The following is a 21,555-nucleotide window of genomic DNA, read 5'->3' on the forward strand; positions in this document are numbered from 1 at the left end:
AAGTTTATTATGTAAATGATTTTTTTTTCATGTGTTTTTATTCGGTTTAACCGGTTTATTTTGACCAGTTCAACCGGATTTTTCTAAAAACTGGCCGGTTCAATCCGATTAAAAAATCAATGTAAAACCGATGATAATTAAACCGTTTCTTTCTCCGATTTCCGGTCCGACCGGTTTGACCGACCGGTTTAAACCGGTTTTAAAACATTGATAGAAAGGGACCGAATCCATAATTTTTTTATTTTTTAAAAAAAATGACATTCTAAAAGGATTATTTTTGTAATTTTGTCAAAACAGTTCATAATTTGAGCCCTAAAAACTCCTAATTTATTGTCGGAGCTCCACTGCGTCCCTTCTTCGCCGGTGACGTTTCCAGGTCAGACAAGTTCAGACCCTAAATTCATTACCGTACGTATTTCGATAATTTCTTGCATCATATATTTCATTGTTGTTCTACATTTGATTCTTCGACTTTTAAAATTTTGATCGTTTCCGTGTTTATCTATTAGAAAATATAGCGAGTACAGCAGGAAAGAATGCATTTGAGATTTTTCTTACTACTCTGAACTGTTAATCAAGTGATTGTTTTGCTGAAGAAAATACACAGAATTCTTTCGATTCCTAATTGAAATTGTGCAAATTGCGTTCGTATCTAAAATTATCTCGACTTCGCTTGTGAATTGAACTGTTTCTGTTTGATATTTGTGCTACCAGGAAGCCATTAACCTTCTGAAGTACATCTACCTAGGTCATGAATGGCACATCAACAGCACTTCTGAATATCAGCCACTTATTTACCCGAACCATAGTTCCAACTGCCACTCAAATCGAGTCTCTTTTATACAACTATGCAGCCAACAAATCTCTCACTGACATTAAAAAGCTCCACGCCCATGTCATCACATCAGGGCTCCTTACACAATGGGAATCACGTTACATTCCCGCTCTCCTTTCATCTGGGTATGCATTATCAGGTCACCTCCCATACGCACGCCAACTGTTTGATAAATTGCATCAGAGAACCAAGCGATCATACAACAGTATGATAAAGCTGTACACCGAGAAGGGATTGCCATATAACGCACTTGAGATGTTTGTGGAAATGCTCAAGTCAGGAACAACAAAGCCAGATAGGCTCACATACCCTTTTGTGGTTAAATCTTGTGCTGAACTTTCAATGTTGCAGTTTGGTTTATCGGTTCATGGTTTGATTCTGCATAGTGGTGTTGAATCAAACACATTTGTGGGTAATTCTTTGCTAGCAATGTACATGAGTTTTGGCAAAAAAGATGAAGCTAAACGAGTTTTTGATGAAATGCATGACAAGTGTGTGGTATCTTGGAACACTTTGATTAGTGGGTGTTTCAAAAATGGATTCGCAAATGAATCTTTGAGTGTTTTCAATGAAATGATTGATTCAAAGATGGAGATTGATAATGCTACAATTGTCTCAATTCTTCCCGCTTGTGCTTATCTTAAAGAGATAGATATTGGAAGAAAGATTCATGATTTGGTGAAAAAGAACAATTTGGATGAAAACTTATACGTTAGAAACGCTTTAATAGACATGTATGTAAAATGTGGTGAAATGGAAGATGCAAGAACTGTATTCAATGAAACTAATCAAAGAGATGTAGTGACATGGACTTCAATGATAAATGGCTACATTGTGAATGGAGATACAAGAACAGCTATCTCACTTTGCCCATTGATGTTACATGAAGGTGTAAACCCTAATGCATTAACTTTAGCTTCTCTTCTTTCATCATGTGCGGATTTAAAGCATTTAAAACATGGTAAAACCTTTCACGCATGGGCAATGAAGAACAATCTTGATTCTGATGTAAATGTAGAAACCGGATTAATCGACATGTACGCAAAATGTACGTTTTTTACATATAGTTTTCGTACATTTAACAAAACATCAAAAACAAGAACAGCACCATGGAACGCGATTCTTTCCGGAAGCATAGAAAACGGACTTTACACAGACGCAATATTGTTTTTCAAAAACATGAGACTCGAAGGCGTGGGACCCAATGAAGCAACTATAAAATGCGTTCTACCCGCGTATGCAATTACAACAAATCTTAAACAAGTAACAAACTTCCACGGGTATCTAATGACATCGGGGTTTCTTTCAAAAAGCGATTTAGCCACCGGTTTAATCGATATATACTCGAAATCTGGAGCTTTAGAACAAGCGTATGTTCAATTTACCGAAATACCCTTGAAAGAAAGGGATATTGTGTTATGGAGCGTGTTGATATCGGGTTATGGGAAACACGGGAATGGAGAGGGTGCGGTTTCGGTTTTTAACCAAATGGTGGAATGTAAAGTGGAACCGAATGAAGTGAGTTTTACTTCTGTTTTACATGCGTGTAGTCATTCGGGGTTAGTGGATGAGGGTTTGAGGTTGTTTAAGATGATGGAAGATTACGGAATTACCCCTCGTCCTTATCATTACACGTGTGTGATTGATCTTCTTGGTAGGGCGGGGAGGGTTGAGGAGGCGTATGGGTTAATTACTAAGATGCCCGTGAGTCCGAATTGTACGGTGTGGGGGGCGTTATTGGGCGCGTGTGCGGTCCATGAGAATGTGGAATTGGGGGAAGTGGCAGCGAAGAAGCTGTTTGAGTTGGAACCGGAGAACACGGGGAATTATATTTTGATGGGGAATATTTATGCGGCTGTTGGTAGGTGGGAAGAGGCGGAGAATGTGAGAAATATGATGAATCAAATTGGACTTAGGAAATCACCTGCTCATAGCTTTGTATAAAGAGAAGTTGGTATGAAACTATGAAAGGCAATTTTCGTTCAAAATGATGTTTTGAATCTAAATGAAGAATAATTTCACTTAATATTGTTTTTTTCCAATGTCATGTATGTGGATTTTGTATTAAAAATGTGTTTACAATATCCATTGCGACCAACCATGCAAGAAACTGAAACCATAGGGACCAATCATGTAAAATTTTATCCCGATAATGAATAAATTCTATGTACTTCAACAACAAGAAAAGCTCAATATTCACTAACTTTCTATAAATCATTAACAGTGTTAGGTCCCAAATCCAGAGTAACCTCATCAAAAACAGGCATACTTCTAACAATTTCAAGAATCTGATTCAGTTCTTTATGAACATAACTAAAACGATCTTTAGAGATCAAACATTCGGAATATAGAGTTGAAGTCAAAGAGTTAAACGCCTCAGAACACTCATCATTTCCCTCTTGTGTTGTCATTACATGATCATCAAGAACCAGAGAAGTATCAACCCGCCATCTAAGTGGAAAATATTTTTCAGGAATTTGGAAGTAGTTCTTGAGCACAAGCACCCTTAGCGAATGTCTGCATAAAATACCCGAATGTTCATATTCTTTACAAGAACAATGAACTTGTTCAGTATCTGGTATCCAAATCACAAGACACTCTCCTTCCAATTTGTTGTAATGTCTCACAAGATATGATCCGTTTGCCATATCAGTTGTTCCATATTGCATGCATAAAACAATCTCTTGTTGTAATGCATTGAAGGCGTAAGGTGAAAGAACACTTCTTGCATGTTCTTCAAGTGGTAGACTTGTCTTCATGGGCGAATATGTTGATAGTTGCTTCTGTTTCTTCTGAAATGCAACATTTGTAGCCTCACTTACCTTCACAAATTTCAAAGAAAACAATCTTAGCCCTTTTCATTTAAAGTAGAGTAATTTTCAAAATTTCAACCTATTACCTGATCAAAGAAATTCTTGAAAGACGAATGTGGATTCAAGATAGTCTTCATAAACTTATCCATAGACTTCATGTAATCAATTGTCATTGTACGTGCAAGAAAGTAGCCTCGAATATACGCAACAGGCCATGAAGCTCGATAAGAAAACAAAAGAGCCACATGTTTATCTGACTCGATTCCAAATCGACTCACAAGATGATTCCATTGGTTTTCAAAATCTTCTATGTTTTCAAGATGACATAACAACTCAAACTCGGTTTTGAACTCTGGATACTGTAATCCAAGATCCAAAGAAAACCAACTCGATAATTTAGATAACACGTGCCATATGGATATCACGTGTTTGGAATTTGGTAACTCGGTGGTGATTGCGTCTCTCAGACCCGAATCTATGTCTGTTACGATTGTCTGCGGGTGACTTCCTCTTAGGAACTGGACGAAAGTCTGTACTGACAATAAAACAGAAAGCAGATACTAGCGATAAAGCAGAAAGTAGATACTGACAATAAAGTGGAAAGTGGAAAACTTAATGATCAATGAAAGATTTATCACCTGTAGGGCCCAAGAAAAGGATTGAGAAGTTTCGTCTTGTAGCAAAGCACACCCAAGGAAAAACGCTTTGCCTTGATTATCAATACCAAACCAAACACCAAGAAGCATATTGTAAGTAATGGAGCGATATGTTGTTTCAAAAGTAACAACATCTCCAAAAACTGAAAACGCGCGAATGGAATCACCATATGCCCATGAAAAATTTTCAACTTTACCACTTTCATCGGTTGTATAGTTATACGCAAATCCATTATCCCTTTGTGAGGTTTCCCTACATGCTTCAAGAAGTGCCAACATGTCAAGTTCTTTTCTTTCGGTCAACATGGCATCGTTTTCTTGAACGGTTTTCTTGCAGGTTCTTACAAAGTTTCTAACGTCTTTCTCTATGAAGGGTAATTGTCCTGGTTGAACCCCTTTTTCTAGTTCAAGAACTTTGACTATTCGGTTGACTGGAAAACCGGCTTTTGTGAGTAAAAGAATGCGTTCTTGATCAGATTCTTGGATTTTTCTATAGGCAGGAAGGAGGCGTACTTGATCATCTTCTAATAATTCATGATTATGAATGTTGCTAAACTGAGAAACGTACCACTGTGTTATACCATCTACAATCTCTTTTGTTAAGTATAGTTTTGCATCGCATCCACATCTTACTGATTTTCTATCTCTTGGGTGTTCCACGTTAGCTTTTTTTCTTGGCTGATTGAATCCAGATCTGTAACACACGAAATCTCTCCTGTAAACCCCGAGGTTTTGACTTTCGGTTGACCGGGCTTTCCTGACTGAAAATCCGTTCTTTCGGGCAAAGTTGCAGTAGTATTCGAAAGCTTCATCATCGGTTTTGAATATTTGACCGACATATGGGGTGAAAATTACATCTGAAGATGATGAAGTTGTTCCATCAGTCTTTACCAATTCAGACACTCCAGTTGTTTGATCATCACCTTCGTATTTGATATAGCATTTCCAATCTCCACAAGGGCATTGTTGGCGTCGAATCCAGATGTTGTTTAACGGTTTTGAAGTCATTTCCCACAATAGAATCACATAAGCTCCAAACAATCAATTTGGATTTTGAACGTATTAGGTTTACGAGACGATATAATCGGAAATTGTAGAATTTTTTTCGAGGATGAGGTGCGTAAAAGATGATTAGTATGTGAACTATGGAGAAACCTTTTTCAATTTATGACAGGTTTCAGTTTGTATATAAGATCAATTAAAGCACAATTCAATTGAAGAACAACTGGATAGGAAAAATTGACGTACCAGGAAGAGGAAGTTAGGGTTTTGGAGACGAGAATCATAACAAAACCTGAGAGAGATCCTCTTGATTTTCACCTTCTTTGGAGTGGTGGGTTTTGTTGTTTCTGGAGAATTTCCGCTGTTCTTTTTTGTAGTCACTCTCCCTTTACGTTGGAAGAAGTCAAAATGCTGTTGATTGATGGCAATTCGAATAAGATAGTCGGGCCTAAAATTTTGACAAAAATGACTAAAATTTTAAAAAAACCTGCCATTTTAATTTCATTTTTTGTATTTTATATATTTTTTAATACTTTATTGTTTAAAAATAGAAATTACACCCCAACATCCACCTTACCATGGTCAGTCCCTAACTCAGGGCTGATCCTGAGGATTCAAATATCTAAGACGGCCCGAAAAAAAAAGGATCCTTAGATCTTAACGTGTAACAGATTAAATTATATAAACTATTTTTTTTAAAACGACGATAAACTTTATAAATAAAATAATCCAGAGCACCTACGTCAACTTTTCTCTTTTCTTCATCGAGTTTTCTTTTTTTAGGTTTTCAACTACCGGTTGGTTATTTAGACTTTATCACTACAAGTTCGTTAGTTTCAACTTTCAACATTCAACATTCATTCATATTTCAAAATTTCAACGCTCACTAATAACCATCATATGATAAAGTGATTTTGATAATCTATTCAATTAAGTATAAAGGCAAACTATTCAAATTCAACATTCAATTTCAGAATTTCTAATAACATAAAGAATAACATAAAGACATTATACATTCAGTTTTTGATAAGTGATAACATTCAATTTCTAATAACATAAATTAGTCAATTTATGAATTTTGCATTTTGGAACAAAAATATTATGAATTCTAAAACAAAAGGCAAACAAAATACATGAATGATTGAATGTTGAATGAAATTGAATGACTTTTATCTGATTAGTAATAGTCTAATCGATTAACAGAGAGTGATTTGTTGGGCTTGATCAATTAACAAACTTGTTGATTCGCTGAATGATCGGTAATTGGATAATCGACGGAATACAATTACAATGGCTTCTGGCTTGACTTTTGTGTTGCTTTCCCAGTCATAGTTCTCACAATCTCACGTATTTGCTTAAATTGTTGAGTGGACTTGGACAAACCTAACATAGATTCATTTGTTGGGCCTCGTAGTAAAAAAAAAAAAAAAAAAAATTGGTCCCCATTAGGAAAAGGGCCTTTGCGTATGTCCAAATTTCACCTGCCCTTCATCTCCTTGCTCTGATTGTGTCACGGTTTATTTGGCAGAACAGTTTTCTTATTGAGCTCTTAATCACCTAAGTCCAAGTCTTATACTTCCCAAGAAGCTTTTATACTTCCTCAAGGTCTACAAAAATCAGAACTTTATGGACATGCATGTCACACAATCTAAGGTAGTGTTTGTTTTTTGTCTGCAGATCTGCGAGACGTCTTCTGTCTGCGCCGCGCAGACCACGCGCAGACATTAGTCTTCGCAGACTGTTTGTTTTTTTGAAGACTGCAGACCTAAAAAATGTTTGCGCGCCCTCTTCTTGGCGCAGATGCGGACCAAAATCTTCTAACATCTTCAGACATCTTCTAGCTTAAAAAATATACATATCTTTATTTTTTTTAAGTTTTTTTTTTAATTTATATTTTTTCCAACTTTATTAATGATAAACAATATGAAAAAAAAATTACAAAACTTAAAAAAAAAACATTTGACGATACAAACATGATATTTTTAACAAATTTATAAATAAAAATTTATTATAATAATAGTCGTTGAAGTTGTTTATATAAATATGAAAAAAAAATCATAATATATTCTTATATTTTTTTGCCAAAATTTTGTAAAACTTTATTTAATAGAGTATCATCAATTTCTCGAGAAAATATTTATCGTACGTTTTTAATAGATTTATTTGAAAAAATCGAAGTTTATTTACATCTATTTATGTATCAAATTCTTTGATCACTAATTATAATGTTTAGTTATAACTTTGCAATCAAAGTTGTTGGTTTTTATCAAATATGTATATGAATTAATACCATTTTTATTTTTATTTTTTATATAATAATACATAAAAGTTGATCTAGATTCGTTATATATTTATAATAAAGTCGTAAAAATATATAAAAAATTTGCTTTGAAGTTTAAAAAAATCAGTTTATTTAGATTTCAGTTTATTTTAATAGCCCGCAGATGTTAAAAAAACAAACAGTCTTCTTTTTTCAGACTGCAGACGTTTGGTCCACCTCTTCTACTGCAAAGGTCTACAGATGTGGTCCGCAGACTGCAGACATTTTGCCTCAGAAAAAACAAACAACACCTAAGTTAAGAAATGGTAAAAATATGGTTATAACCCCATCCATGGTATCAAATGGGGGTTAAACTCCATATACATGCCATAAACCACTTCTCGAACACAAAGGGACCATAAAGATCCAATCTTTATTTTGGAGTTTCCAGAACTCCAAAATAATCCATAAAAGGCCCAAAAATGCATATAAATCACAATATCTAAGAAGTAAACATAGAAACTTAGTCACATACTAACATCCATAAAAGTGCGAAGGCAAAATTTTCACACCAAAAGCTTTAAGAGAGTGTGAACTTCCATCTAGAGCTTCACAATAACACAAACACAAAAAAGATTAAAAGAGAACACTGTGATTTGATGCAAGGGTTCTTTGGAAGGAAAGGAGGCTGAGAGTGGAGGAAACCCTAACCATCATTTTTTTATAAATAGTCCCCACTACCCGATACCTAGGGTTTTGAAACCATTCGTCACCGCGTCGTAGGGAATGCCGTGGTCGTGCCATGATGGATACTTCTCATATTACTTTAGCATCTTGTTTTCATATTGTTCAACTTTTTTAGTGTCAGTTTATACATGTATAGTGTATACTTCTCCCCTGTTTTTTTAACCTTTGTATCTTATATGAAAAATGGTATATACCAATCTCTCAAATGTTTTTTTTTTTTTTTTTTTTTTTTTTTGCAAGTGTAGAAAATTAGAAATGGGTAAGATAAGGAGTATGACTAGAGACCATAACCATGATGATGCATCTATCAGGAAGAAGATCAAGACTTTTGATCCTTGGTTAGATCTTAACCATGATGTGCTTTTCTTAGTTATGATGCAACTTGGAGTCATTGATTTTCTTGCATTCATCAGAGTTTGTAAGTCATGGAGATCACTCGCCCTATCTAACAAGAACAAGTTTATAGTGTCCAGACCACCCATGTCCATTTCTATCTCTACTGATGCTAATCATGAGAGTAAGTTCTACTTGGAGGACTTTGAAAGAAGAATGTTAAAAATCAGCCTTCCTCATTCTGATTATAAGACACGTGTTGGTGTAAGTTATGGTTACTTGATTCTGATTCGTGAGAAAACCAACGATTTCTGGCTTGTGAATCCTATCACAAGGCATGAATTTCATGTCCCTTTCCCTTTCCTTAATGTCCGCTCCTGCACTCCTTTTCTGGGGGGTATCCTTGTCTTTTCACCTTTAATACCTTGGTGGGTGTTTGTTGTGTTCGATAGATACTATCACAAAATATGGTTTGTTATTGTTGGTAAACGAGAATGGACTTATGTCACCACCCATTTCGGCATCCTTGATTTACATGCCTTCAGGGGAAAGATATATACCCTACACCCCAATAAATTTTAAGTGAAGTGAGACTTTTTCCAACACCCGAAGTTACGTTACTTGAATTCAACAATTTTCTGAAGCCAAACCATCGTTACCCGATACTTGTAAGTTTGGGTGAAAAGCTTTATGTTATAAATCGAATTTCAGAGTTTCCATACATGATTCAAGAAATAAATTTCAGTAAAATGGAATGGGTGTCATGTGAAAAGACACTAGAAGAATATGCATTCTTTCTTAGCATTGACTATTTTTATGCTTTTATACGAATGGAGCCGTGGGCTGATCTTTACTCACAATACGAGAAACATTCTTTACCCGATAAAAATGGAAAAGGCAGGTTATTTCGTGCAAAAATGTGGTACTTTTTCCATGATTGTTTGAATGTTAATTTTCTACATCAATCAATGATGACATGTTAGCAAGGTTATGCTATGGTCATTGGTTGTTTTGCATCTTGCACTTTAATTTATAAACGGTTTGGTTCTTGCTCCTTATTTTGCTTTAGTGGGCACAACTATAACTTTGTTCTCAATTTATATTCTCTACATTATGTGTAGCTTATTTTTGGCATGTTGTTCTCATGGTGTGAAATAAGTATGTCATGAATATTTGCACAAATAAAATTCTTGTTGATTCCTATTTCCAAAATGAATTACAATCCTTTATTGAAACCTTAATAAGTATGTCATGAATAGGGTGTTCGGGATGTGGGATTTAAAAGAACTTGTTTTCATTCAAATTATGTGTTGGAATAATGATTGATGTTTGTTATTCACCCTAAGTTATGAACTAACCATGGCTTCTCTCCAACTATATAAAGTGAAAATGCCCTAAAACAAACCATTTATAAAAGAAAAACTTTGGCTCTCCACTGCCAACTCCTACTCTTCCACTTAGAGGACTTTGTGGATTCTGAGTTGGTAGTTTTTTTCTCAAAAATCACTTATGGCAATACACAAATTTCTTTGCGAGATTTGCAAATGACTAAAATTTTTAATTACACTGAAGAAGACATAATTTTCCATAAAAAATTAATTGCATAGAAGAGGACATAATTTTCCATAAAAATTTAAGATTTGTTTTTTTAGAGGTAGTTAAGAAGTGTATATATGGCCGGATCCAAAATTACACCAGGATGAGATGGAAATGGAGAAGGGCAATAGTGACACAACGACTAGAAGATATGGATAAAGTGTTGGGAATATTAAGGTTTGCGGTAGAGATCTGGATACCAGCTTGGATCGTGATATCACTTTCCGAACTGATATTTCTACCCTATGCCTGGGTTACAAGAAATTCAGCCTACGATAATCCAAGCGGACACCTACATTTCTAGGCACAGAAAACGTAAGCTATTATGCTAAAAGGTTCTGTGAATATGTGATGAAAAACGAGAGCTAAAAACGTACAACGAAGAGTTGTTTATATACTAAACACAATTAGGGTTTCATTAGGGTTGGGTCGTCATTACTTGCTTAGGAAGCAAGTAATATTAATCCGGATTAGGGTCACCAAAAACTAACGAATTTCGTTAGATTTACCATAATCACCCTCAAGAAATTGAATTTTCCATTATGTTCCCACATGCAAAATTCGGGCACTAGGGGCGCTGCCCCTAGACCCCACCAAAGGGGCGCTGCCCCTTTGGAAACCCCGGACCCAGGGGCGCTGCCCCCGGACCCCCGACTAGTCGTCGAAACGGCTTCTGACTCGATCTTATACATACATGCACTCCGCACAAAGCTGTACATGTATTAGAGTACAAATCATGAAACCCCTTAGCTCACATGTTAGTTCCAGTTACTTAAAAATGACATGGTGACACTAAAATCACCAACATAAAAAGGTGGCGAATCGATTACCCATCGCATCATCTTGTGTATCGCTACTCAAACCTAACATCTATACAGATCCCTTAAGTTATCACAACATGCCATTCGATGATGAAAACATGTTCTCGTTTGCTTAATGACTCCAAACTCACCTCCATCCTACACTTTTTCTGATAGCTGGATGACTTATATTATATGAAACCTCCCCTTTGTGACATCATTTTCTATTATCACTACACCAAAGCACACCCTCTACTGATGACCCTACACCATTTAACTCAACCCCATATCGAGAGCTTCACCCCTACACGTCCAGTGGCAGAGCTTGAACAGTTATTCTGAGGGGGCCAAAAATATAATATGTATAAAAATTGGAGAGCAAGGGGGCACAACATAAAATTTATATTTTTAGGCTTAATATGTATAAAAATTAAAGGGTAAGGACTACTTCTAACAAAAACATCAGGGAGCAACCCCTTCTGGCCCTAAGAAAGCTCCATCCCAACACCCATCACTTATGTTCCAGCTGAATCTACTGGCCTAGCAGCTCCCAAACCTACTACCCTGATAAATCCCGAGCCTCCTACGACCTCCTCGGTAACCACCATTAAGGTTGTTGCCTCCTCGATTGCCCCATCCACCATACCTATGGCTACTTCCCATACTCCACTACATACTAAAAAACTATTCTTCTATTCATTCCATGACCATTTGAGCTAGACATGAGATTTCCAATCCAATCCAAAAACTCACTCTTCATGGTGATACCACTTCTCTAGTTCCATATTGTTAATCACATATCCTTACATGTTCAATACAATGAAATATGAGTTTGATGCACTTATTACTAACAATACATGGGTGCTCATTTCTCGAACCACAAAGGAAAATATTATTAACTATATTTTTAATATTTAAAATTAAGCATAATGTTGGTGTATCACTTGCTCGTTACAAAGTCTTGCTAGCGGCCAACAGACAAATCTAATGATTAGGAATTGATTGTAATGACACCTTCAACTTGGTTATAAAGCCAACAGCCACCCATATAGTTTTCAATCTTGGAGTTTCACATCATTGACTTGTTCACCAACTTGATGTGAAAAATACATTCCGACATTATCATTTCCAGGAGTCAGTTTAGATGTAATAACCTCCAAGTTTTTTAGATCCTATTGTTAGAAATATGCCCACCACACAACATGGTGGTAACACAAAATTTGGTTTGCATAGGATTGTATCGACTACATGCTTGATGCAAAGAAAGAATAAGTTGAATGATGAAAGAGGAAATTAATTTATTATTTATTGAATGCTTAATAAATAATTAGAAATTAGTTATATTAATTTCTTATTTACTAATTTTATATTAATGAAAAACTAGAAATTAGTGAAATAATTATTTATTAAGAGTTAATAAATAATTGAGTAAATTACACGAATGGTCCTTATGATTTACGGTAATTTGCGTGTTTGGTCTCTAACTTATTCTTTTTTAATTCGGAAGGTCCCTACATTTTGTTTTTGTAACGCGTTTGGTCCTTGTCTTTCCTAAAAAGACTATTTTGCCCTTGGTTTTTTAATTTATTTAAATAAACACACCCTCAACCCACTCCCCTCACCTTACCTTACCTATCTCACAATTTTTTCCTATTTAAATAACACCCCAATTCTCAGGTATTGTTCGATTGTAGTCTCTTGGTTTGGCCCTACTCGACGAGTTGGTTGCCCTACTCGTCGAGTAGCAGCGAGATTGAATAGCAACTTAAGTGACTGACTTGGCGAGTCCACGAGTGGGACTCGGCGAGTAAGAGATGGCAAAAGAAACCCCAAGTCCCGGGTTCTACACTCAATTTAAGGAGGCTTAAGCCCCATTTGGCCTCCTTGCAGTCAGATAGAACTCAAAGGAAAACCCTAACCGAGTATTTGTGCCATTAATGCCTTGAAAGCTTGAAAGGAGAACTTGTGGAAGGGAGAACTTGGAGAAGCAAAGGACTAGAAGCAAGGGAGGAGTGGAACCCAAAATCTACCTCAGCTAGCACTCATAGAAGGTACCAAGTCGACACCTTTATCCGTTTTCCCTTCTAGATCTCATATAGTTGAAATCTAGGGTTTTTGAGGTGTAAGTAAGGTGATATTGCAAAACATAATCTTAAGTTGTAACTTCAGCTCTGGACCATTCCCGAGTTCTAGATCCATAAAGTTCCTGTCTTGGACATGAATGAGGCCTTCCTTGTGCATGAAACCCATTAAGAGCTTAGTTTTGGACATTAAGGACCTTTTTAGCCATGCATACACGTAAAGTTTGCAACTTTACGTGAAAGGCATGCCCTGGAAGCTTGGATATAAGGTTTGGAGTCGTTGCATGGCTTAAAAAGGATCTGTATGGCTTAAAGACTAAAGGAACTCAGCGAGTCGCAAGAACGACTCGACGAGTCGGATGAGTTTCCTCCAAGTTAAGGATGCGTGTGTGTAACGCCTGTGTTTCTGGGCTTTCCATTTTTAGCAATTAAATAGTTTAGGTTAACCTTTGTAACCCATTTTGACATAATAGAAGTGTATTATTTGAGTATTATGTGTTTTGTGCTTAATTGCTTAATTATGTGGTTTGATTAATTAAGAAAAAAAAATAAACATCAAAATTAAGAATAAAATAAACTTGATATCTTTAGATAATGTTGTAGTAGTTGAAACAAGGTTTCCGAGGATATAAAGAATGCCGAAATCCGAGTTATAACGAAGAAGTTATGACCTGTCGAAGTTTCACGACAGAACCGACAACGCTGAATGACGTAAAAAGTGCAATTTATGTTAGAGCGATATTTAGCCTTAGTGATCTAAATGAGATTCGAAGATCTTGTTGTTAGTATCAAAGCGATAAAAAGTTAGGCGAGAACGGACGTCAAACGAAGAAGTTATGAATTTATAACGAAATTTTCTGTCCCGGCCTATTAAAAATAAATAATAAAAATAAAGTCAAAATTAGCCGACGGAGTCTAAACGAAAGTTGTAGAGCGTAGTCTCACCTTCGCGTGGATATAAAGAATGTCGAAGACGGAGTTCGTATGAGGAAGATATGAATTTTCGAAGTTTATTAAATAATTAATAATTAAATTTAATTATTAAGTCTCGATATTATCCGGAGGCGAGTCACCGGACTCATCCGGAGTACGCCCCGCGTACAGCGAAGAATGTCGACACTCGCACTCGAGGACTTCTGATGATGCATGCACTTACGTTTCGGAGGCAGTACGCCCCGCGTAAGGCTATACACCCCGCGTACTCCGAGGCTCCAGCCTCCTATAAATAGGATGCGAGGTTGTCGAGTTTCTTTGCTATTTTTCTCTCTTCTCTCTCTCGTTTTGCATCGTTTTGCGTGCCAGAAGTACCTCGAAGCCCCGGTAATATTCCCGAGTCCCGAAGCAAGTCCCGAGATCCCGAAGATCCCGAGAAGTGCGGTTCCCGAGCCGAAGCTCTGTCCGTGAGAAGTTCGATTTGTAGAGATCTTCCAGATCTACTGAGGATTACTACTTCTACAATCCGTAGTGCTGTCCGATCATCTTCTGATCATGTGAGTGTATACTACCTTTAATAAACACGATAATAATACGAGTATGATTTGAATGTATTAAGTATATTGTTGTTTATATGTGTGAGTGTGTAGTTACTTTCTTCTAACGCATAATTATGGAGTATTTTATACAAAATACGTGTTATGTGTATAATTTTGTTGTTATGTGCGTGAATGTATATTCACTCTCTTCATTCTCATAGATCTGATTTGTTTTCTATGAAATACGTGTTATGTGGGTATGCCTCATATGTTATGTGAAATATGTATTAAATGAAAATGCTATACAGGTTTTAAACTATGTATAAAACTATATATTTTTATCTACTGATATGTTGGGAAGAACATGGGTAGATAGTTGGTGTGTAATAAACAGATGAGAGGCCTCGATGTTGTTGTTGTTGACCTAGTTATTCATCGGAGTATGGATAACGACCACAGACTCCTTCTAGACAGTCTCGTGGAACGCTAGCAGGTTCATAACCTGTAGGTGTTGTGAACGATGTGTTCACTGGTGTACTCTATCCCCCTCACGGTTGCCTTTAGGATATCTATTGTTGAGGAAACCCCTTAGCAGTAATGTCCGTCCCGATGGAAATCCTAGATTAGCTCTCTTGAGATAGATGTTGTTTTAGGGACGTAAAGTGAGGATAACGGGAATGGGTAATTGGGATAGTGATTGGTTGGTGAAATTAAATATAATTTATTTATTGTGGGTTGAAAACCCTATATGCTCACTAGGCTCCCAAGCCTGACCCACTCAGTTTTATTTGTATTACAGGAAGTGGCACAAGGGCGTAAGATGGATGAACCATCAAGTTGTTTTGTTTACAAGTCTGCATATGTATATATTTGTTGAATGACTTGTAATGTTATCGTTTATGCTTATTGGTCTGTATCGGAACATGACACCCCGAGTTTTTGATTATATAATGAAAATACATTTCTTTTATGAAATGCTTTGGTAAACATTGTTTTATCATGTTTTGTTTTTGGGAACAAATTCCGCAACTCTTTCAAATCAAAAGGTTTTACTTTGAAATTATTTTAAAAAACATAAATGAAAATCGGTCTTTTCTGGCCGAGATTTTGGGGATGTCACAGTTGGTATCAGAGCATTAGTTTAAGCGAACTAGGAATTTGTACGATTTCTAAACTAAAACTTAGAATGCTAAGTGGAGATTGCGAGGTGTGTGTCTGTTAAATTTTAGACACAAGCACTAGTTTATTTTAGGAAAGTTGCCTAAAATGCTTTTATGTGATAAATGTTATATGTTGCCGTATATGATATTATTTGTTCGGATCTACGGATTATTGCCAACCGGATCTGAAGGTTTATGTGTTTAGGATTCTAAGCGTATGTATACGATATTAGAACTAGCATGTAATCGTTTCGGAGCGATAAGGATGATTTGAAATCTATCATGAACGAAGATCTAAATTTCACCTTATTCGGTTTGTAGAAAAAAATGGTGAGAACAAGGAGTGGCGTTGGAAACGCGGATAAAAACAGGAATCAACCGCCAGTGATTGAGCAAGCACCTGTTGTAGCAGCAGCACCAGAACAGATCACCATGGCTGGAGTGCAAGCCATGATTCGGGCTATGTTAGCTGAACAAAGGGAGGAGATGCGACAAATGTTGCATAATAATAGGGACGAACCTATCATACCTATAGAGGAACCTGAATTGATTCCCGAGCAATCGGAGGAAGGGAACAATAGTCGCATTATGAGTCAAGTTGGGACTCACGAAGAACGAAGGAACAATCCGGAAGGGAGAAACAACAACGATGGGTGAATGTACAAAAATTTCTTGGGCGCCAAACCGCCAAGTCTTTCTGGGAGCCCAAAGCCTGTTGAAATAATGGAGTGGATCTCCGAAATGGAGATGGTATTTGAAAGTTGCGACTGTAGAAACAAACAGAAGACTGTCTTTGTAGTCAGACAACTGAAGACTGGAGTATTAAGTTGGTGGAAGTTGTTGGCAGATACTATGCCACGAGGAGAAGCTTTGAAAATGTCATGGGAGGAGTTCTTGGAACCGTTAAGGGTGCAATATTGTTCAGAGATAGATCTGATTGATCTGAACAATGAGTTCCAAAACTTGAAGAAGGGGAGGATGAGCGTAGACGACTATGCTACGACATTCACTGAGAAAATGAAATTATTTCCGTACCTAGTGCCAACGGAACTCTCCAAGATTGAGAGGTTTGCTAATGGATTGCCTGTCGACTTTGGTCCGACAGTCAAGATGACAACTACTCTGAAAACGGTTGTTCGTGCAGCTAAGAATGTGGAGGCCCAGCAGAAGGAAAAGGGTCCGGAAAGGATAGAAGTTGGTGAAAAGAGGAAGTTCGATGGAACTTCAGGGTCCAATAAGAAAAACAAGTTCTTGAAGTCTGGTTCGAGGGGAAGTGGAGGCGAAGCGAAATGGTGCGACAAATGTAAGAAGAAGCATTATGGAAAATGTGAGGTAGTGGCCACATGCTACAAGTGTGGAAAGCCAGGTCACTATGCCAATGAATGTACCCTCACTAAGAAAGTTTGTTATGGTTGTGGTGAGGAGGGACACATGTCGAGGGACTGCCTGAAGAAGAAGGAGGCAGCTAGACCCAACATTCCGCCAAAGCCAAAGGAGAGAGCATTCCAGATGACACTGGAAGCTGCTAAAGATGAAGCTGATGTCGCTTCAGGTACCTTTCTCGTTAACAATTTGCCTGCCCAAATTTTATTTGATTCTGGAGCCAACTACTCCTTTATATCGCATGAATTTGGTAGAAAACTAGCCTTGCCTGTTGATAGACTAAATAATGCTTTATTAGTCGAAGTTGCTAGTGGCAAGTTTGTACTTGTTAGCCATCGTATGAAAAACATCTTAATCGACCTTAATGAGAATAAGTTTCACGAAGAATTATTATCTATCGAACTTAATGGTTTCGACATCGTGTTGGGAATGGATTGGCTTAGTGCCAATGATTCCGAGATTAGAAACTAAAGTTAACTTTCTTACACAAAAAAACCATTTTTTTCCCGCAATTAAACACCAAAAATATATAAAATTACCGTTCTTACACATAAAAAAACCATTTTTTTCCAGCAATTAAAAACCAAATTACCGTTCCCATGAAATTATATGATTTATATGATTGTATCTACAAAAATCAAAATTGAAATCATCATCTCATGAAGCAACAAGCTAAATTTTGCAACAATGATCTAACATAACAATGCTCCTAACGTAAATTCTGCAATATTCATCTATCATAGCAAAATTTTACAACAATTTATCTAAGAATGCTTTTTAATTATGCAAAATTTATCTAACAATAAACAGTTTATCTAACAATCTGAACTCATTATAATTTATGAATGTAAAAATTTGGGGGCATAACATTAAATAGGAGAAGAGAGAAGAGAGAAATAGAAAGAACTCAGAATTGAGAACATACCTGAGGGAGGGGTGAATGGGCGATGAATCGATGATCAACGAAGGATGGAGCGACAACAACATAGCCATAGCCATAGAGCGTGAACGATTGTTAACGATTCGTTACAACCCAAGTTATAAATATTTAAGCCTATTATTCATAAAAAATATTGGGCCACAGACTATTCTAATAAGAAAATCAGTGGGGCCACAACCCTTTTTCGCCCTTATGAAGATGCGCTCCCGGTCCTCCATAATAATATAGGGTACCATCTTCCACTACTACACAAAGTTGAATATTTTGTTGTGTCGTTGCTGAAATGTGTTGATTTAAAATCTCCACAAATTATATTGTACACCCACTGTAATGGTTGTCTATCGTGACAATGCCAGTGTAGTGTATCTACCAATCCGGTTCAACATCAATATACTAAACATAGTGAGAACGAAATACACTTTGTACGTGACAAAGTTGCCATGGGATAAGTTTGGGTGTTCTTTATGTCCTTAACCATCTCGATATATAGACATATTCACTACCCACCTGCCTAAAACACTCTCCAAAATTTTAAGATAATTTTAAAGAACAATTGGTTTGGAAACAACCACTTCGAGTAGGAGCCTTAACGAAAACAATCTAGTTAGGGAGGAGCCTTAACCACCACAATATGATAGTGTTGACCATTTGGTTCAACTAAAGATGGAGTGGTGACATCAAAGATTGAGTTTGTTGATGGTGATGCTTACGTTCTTCTTGATTTCAAACAAGTGATTGTCGTTAGGGTAATGCTTGGAAGTATAGAGTGGGCTCCATTGAAGGGCCATTATGATGTTCCTTGATTATATAGTGATTTAAATAGATTATGACTGTGTTTAGCGCGTCACAGCTAGTTGATAAGCTAGCTTATTTTTCGAGCTTTTTATGTTGCCGTGTTTAGTAAACCAAAAAGTAGCTTATAAACTAGCTTATAAGGTAGGTTTTTGAAAAGCTACTTAGACTAGTTTTTTAGGAGTTTTTAAATTTTTTTTTTTTCCAAATACACCCATTAATTAACTATAGAAATACATACTCTTGCATGCCATTTTATGTAATTTTATATATTTCAGCTAGCTTTTCAGCTAGTTTTAACAAACGTTATTTTTTATCAGCTAGTTTTAACAAACGTTATTTTTTATCAGCTAGTTTTTCAGCTATCAGCTAAGGGGCTGTTTGGCAGGATCTGAATTTTTAAGATCTGAATTTCTAAGAGGGTCTGAAATTTTAAGAGCTGAATGTTTAACTTGTTGTTTGGTTGGGACCTCTGAATTGTTCTGTTGAATTATTAAAATGACCATTTTACCCTTCTGTTTTATTTTTTATTAAATTCAACTGTTTATTTAGAAAATAACCTAATAAAATTTTTTAATTATGTATTAAAAAATATATAAACACCATATAAAATCCAAATTTAGCATAAATCAAAAGTAAACACAAATCCAAATCAAATATAAATATTTTTAAATCCACAAAAACATACTAAAATCCAAATAAAATCCTACAAATTTAAATTCACTCCAATTGATTCGCAATCTGGTCACGTAAATTATCCATGTATTCATTGCCTTGTGAACCCCAGTCAATATCATGTATGTTTTCGCCATCATTTTGCCCCCCTTGTACTTGAGCATTGTTCTCCTCGAACGCCATAAATAACTCATCATGAATATCACATTTCCTTATGAAATTGTGGACTGCAAAACAAGCAACGACTATATCTCTTTGCACTGAAAAAGGAAAAGGAGCCATTCGCTTTAGGATTGGGAATCTCGCCTTCAAAACACCGTAAGCACGTTCAATAACATTTCTGAGTTGCGCATGTGCATGATTGAATTTTTCTTCCTTGGTTAACGGACGTCGCCGTCGATAGTCGGCTAACCAATACCTCGTGTTGCGGTAAAGAGTCATAAATCCACGAGTGTTGGTGTATGCAGCATCGCAAAGGTAATATTTATCTATACACATGAGTGAAGGAAGTATTATATATAGAAATTTAATATTGTATTTTAGAATAAATTTAAAAAGAATTAAAAACCTGGAGGAGGGAACGGAAAGCCTGAAGTCGGGTTACATGCAACTTCTTTCAAAATTCTCGAATCATGTGTTATACCCTCCCAACTGGCCCATACGAATGTGAACATCATATCAAAATCACAAATTCCTAAAACATTTTGAAAGCATTCACCTTTTCCTCTTCCCCTATAGCGAGTTTGTTGATCAGCAGGCACGACTGCATGTACAAGAGTTCCATCTAGCGCACCTATTGCTCCAAGAAAGATTTCTTTTAGCTTACGATGCCTCTCTGAGGAATTCACGGTTGCATTAGAATTCGTTGGTACTATAACTTCTTTTGCAAAAATCATCATTGCATTTAGCACCTCATGAAAGCATCTATGAACTGTTTCTGTGGAGTGTTGAAACATTCGTTTGATAATCCTGAACCGTTTATTATGTGCTATAGTTGTCAAGAACATAGCCATCTTTTCTTCAACGCTTATATGCCTACTACTTTGCAACCAATTGTTTCGTCTAAAATGATTGCATAAAAGTACATATGCTTCACGTGAAAGACGCATCAAGTCATGACATTGTGTAGAAGTTCCATGTAACAATTCTTGTGTATGTTGATGACCACTCATTTCCGAATCATTATCAATTGCCCTTCCAATTCTGTTGAATGCTAGATTCAACCAATAGCAACATAGTAACATGAAAAATGCAATTTCTTCATCCGAATCCATAAGCAAATTGTTATTTTGAAAATACATAACAATTATATTAACAACATATAATATAAAAATTCATCAAGCCATTAATATCAAATAATCCAAAACATCAAGTAATCCAAAACATCAAGTCATTAATGTCAAGTAATCCAAAAAAAACCATCTAGTTCAAACCAAACATCAAGTAATCCAAAAAAAACCATCTAGTTCAGACCAAACATCTAGTTATCCAAAAAAAAACCATCAAAACATTCAAAAAATCTACTTAGCGAAACATTCCATAATGTGCTCCAACAGTCTTGACCCAATTCTCACAAATAGCTGGATCAATGGTTAACCACACGTGCCTCTTATCCGCACTTTCACCAAAAAGAGCAACAACAGTAGTGTATCTTGGATCAAATATTCCCCATCCTAACTTCTCCAATTTTTCCATACACGCATCCAAATTTGAAGAAGAATGCTTTTCCACAAATATTTTAGCAACTATGGCAATATCTTCACCGATTTCAAGCAATCTTGAGTTGGATGCATCTTTACCCTTATCTTTACTTTTATTTTGACTTTTTGCCGTATCTGTAGTCTTTTGTTTTTTTGATTGAGCGGATGACTCGTCACTGAGACCTACAGTTTCTTGTTGAGTGCAATCGATGTCATCAAAGTCATGCAAACTATAGTGTCTTGAGTCTTGAGTAGGACGGGGAAGGGTAGAAGTTGGTCCCTAACTATGCATGCCTGTCGCAGTCGCACC

The 21,555-nt window shown here is 36.3% G+C and overlaps 3 protein-coding genes across 5 annotated transcripts; 1 reads left to right on the top strand and 2 right to left on the bottom strand.

Annotated features, from left to right (window-relative positions):
- Positions 1-299: 299 nt before the first annotated feature.
- LOC145004069 (Tetratricopeptide repeat (TPR)-like superfamily protein) lies at positions 300-2,861 on the top strand. Of its 2 annotated transcripts, none has more exons than XM_078962970.1 (2): positions 300-376; positions 715-2,861. In XM_078962970.1, exon 2 carries the CDS (start codon positions 752-754, stop codon positions 2,777-2,779), a length of 2,028 nt encoding a protein of 675 aa, XP_078819096.1. In that variant the 5' UTR covers positions 300-376; positions 715-751; the 3' UTR covers positions 2,780-2,861. The 2 variants fall into 2 exon arrangements, with proteins under 2 accessions (XP_078819096.1, XP_078819095.1); XM_078962969.1 differs by having other exon boundaries at positions 311-408.
- Positions 2,862-3,021: 160 nt separating this feature from the next.
- FRS10 (FAR1-related sequence 10) lies at positions 3,022-5,720 on the bottom strand. 2 transcript variants are annotated; one of them, XM_078962968.1, is made up of 4 exons: positions 5,553-5,720; positions 4,287-5,335; positions 3,735-4,178; positions 3,022-3,657 (listed from the first exon to the last, which is right to left on the bottom strand). In XM_078962968.1, exons 2-4 carry the CDS (start codon positions 5,310-5,312, stop codon positions 3,043-3,045), a joined length of 2,085 nt encoding a protein of 694 aa, XP_078819094.1. In that variant the 5' UTR covers positions 5,313-5,335; positions 5,553-5,720; the 3' UTR covers positions 3,022-3,042. The 2 variants fall into 2 exon arrangements, with proteins under 2 accessions (XP_078819094.1, XP_078819093.1); XM_078962967.1 differs by having other exon boundaries at positions 4,287-5,459; positions 5,553-5,719.
- A 13,870-nt stretch (positions 5,721-19,590) lies between these two features.
- Positions 19,591-20,819, bottom strand: LOC145007387 (uncharacterized). Its single transcript, XM_078966332.1, has 2 exons — positions 20,114-20,819; positions 19,591-20,033 (listed from the first exon to the last, which is right to left on the bottom strand). The coding sequence occupies exons 1-2, from the start codon at positions 20,817-20,819 to the stop codon at positions 19,591-19,593; spliced, it is 1,149 nt and encodes a 382-aa protein (XP_078822458.1).
- Positions 20,820-21,555: the final 736 nt, after the last annotated feature.

Source organism: Lactuca saligna, chromosome 7 (assembly GCF_052625555.1).
Source record: "Lactuca saligna cultivar CGN05327 chromosome 7, ASM5262555v1, whole genome shotgun sequence".
Classification (NCBI taxonomy): domain Eukaryota; kingdom Viridiplantae; phylum Streptophyta; class Magnoliopsida; order Asterales; family Asteraceae; genus Lactuca; species Lactuca saligna.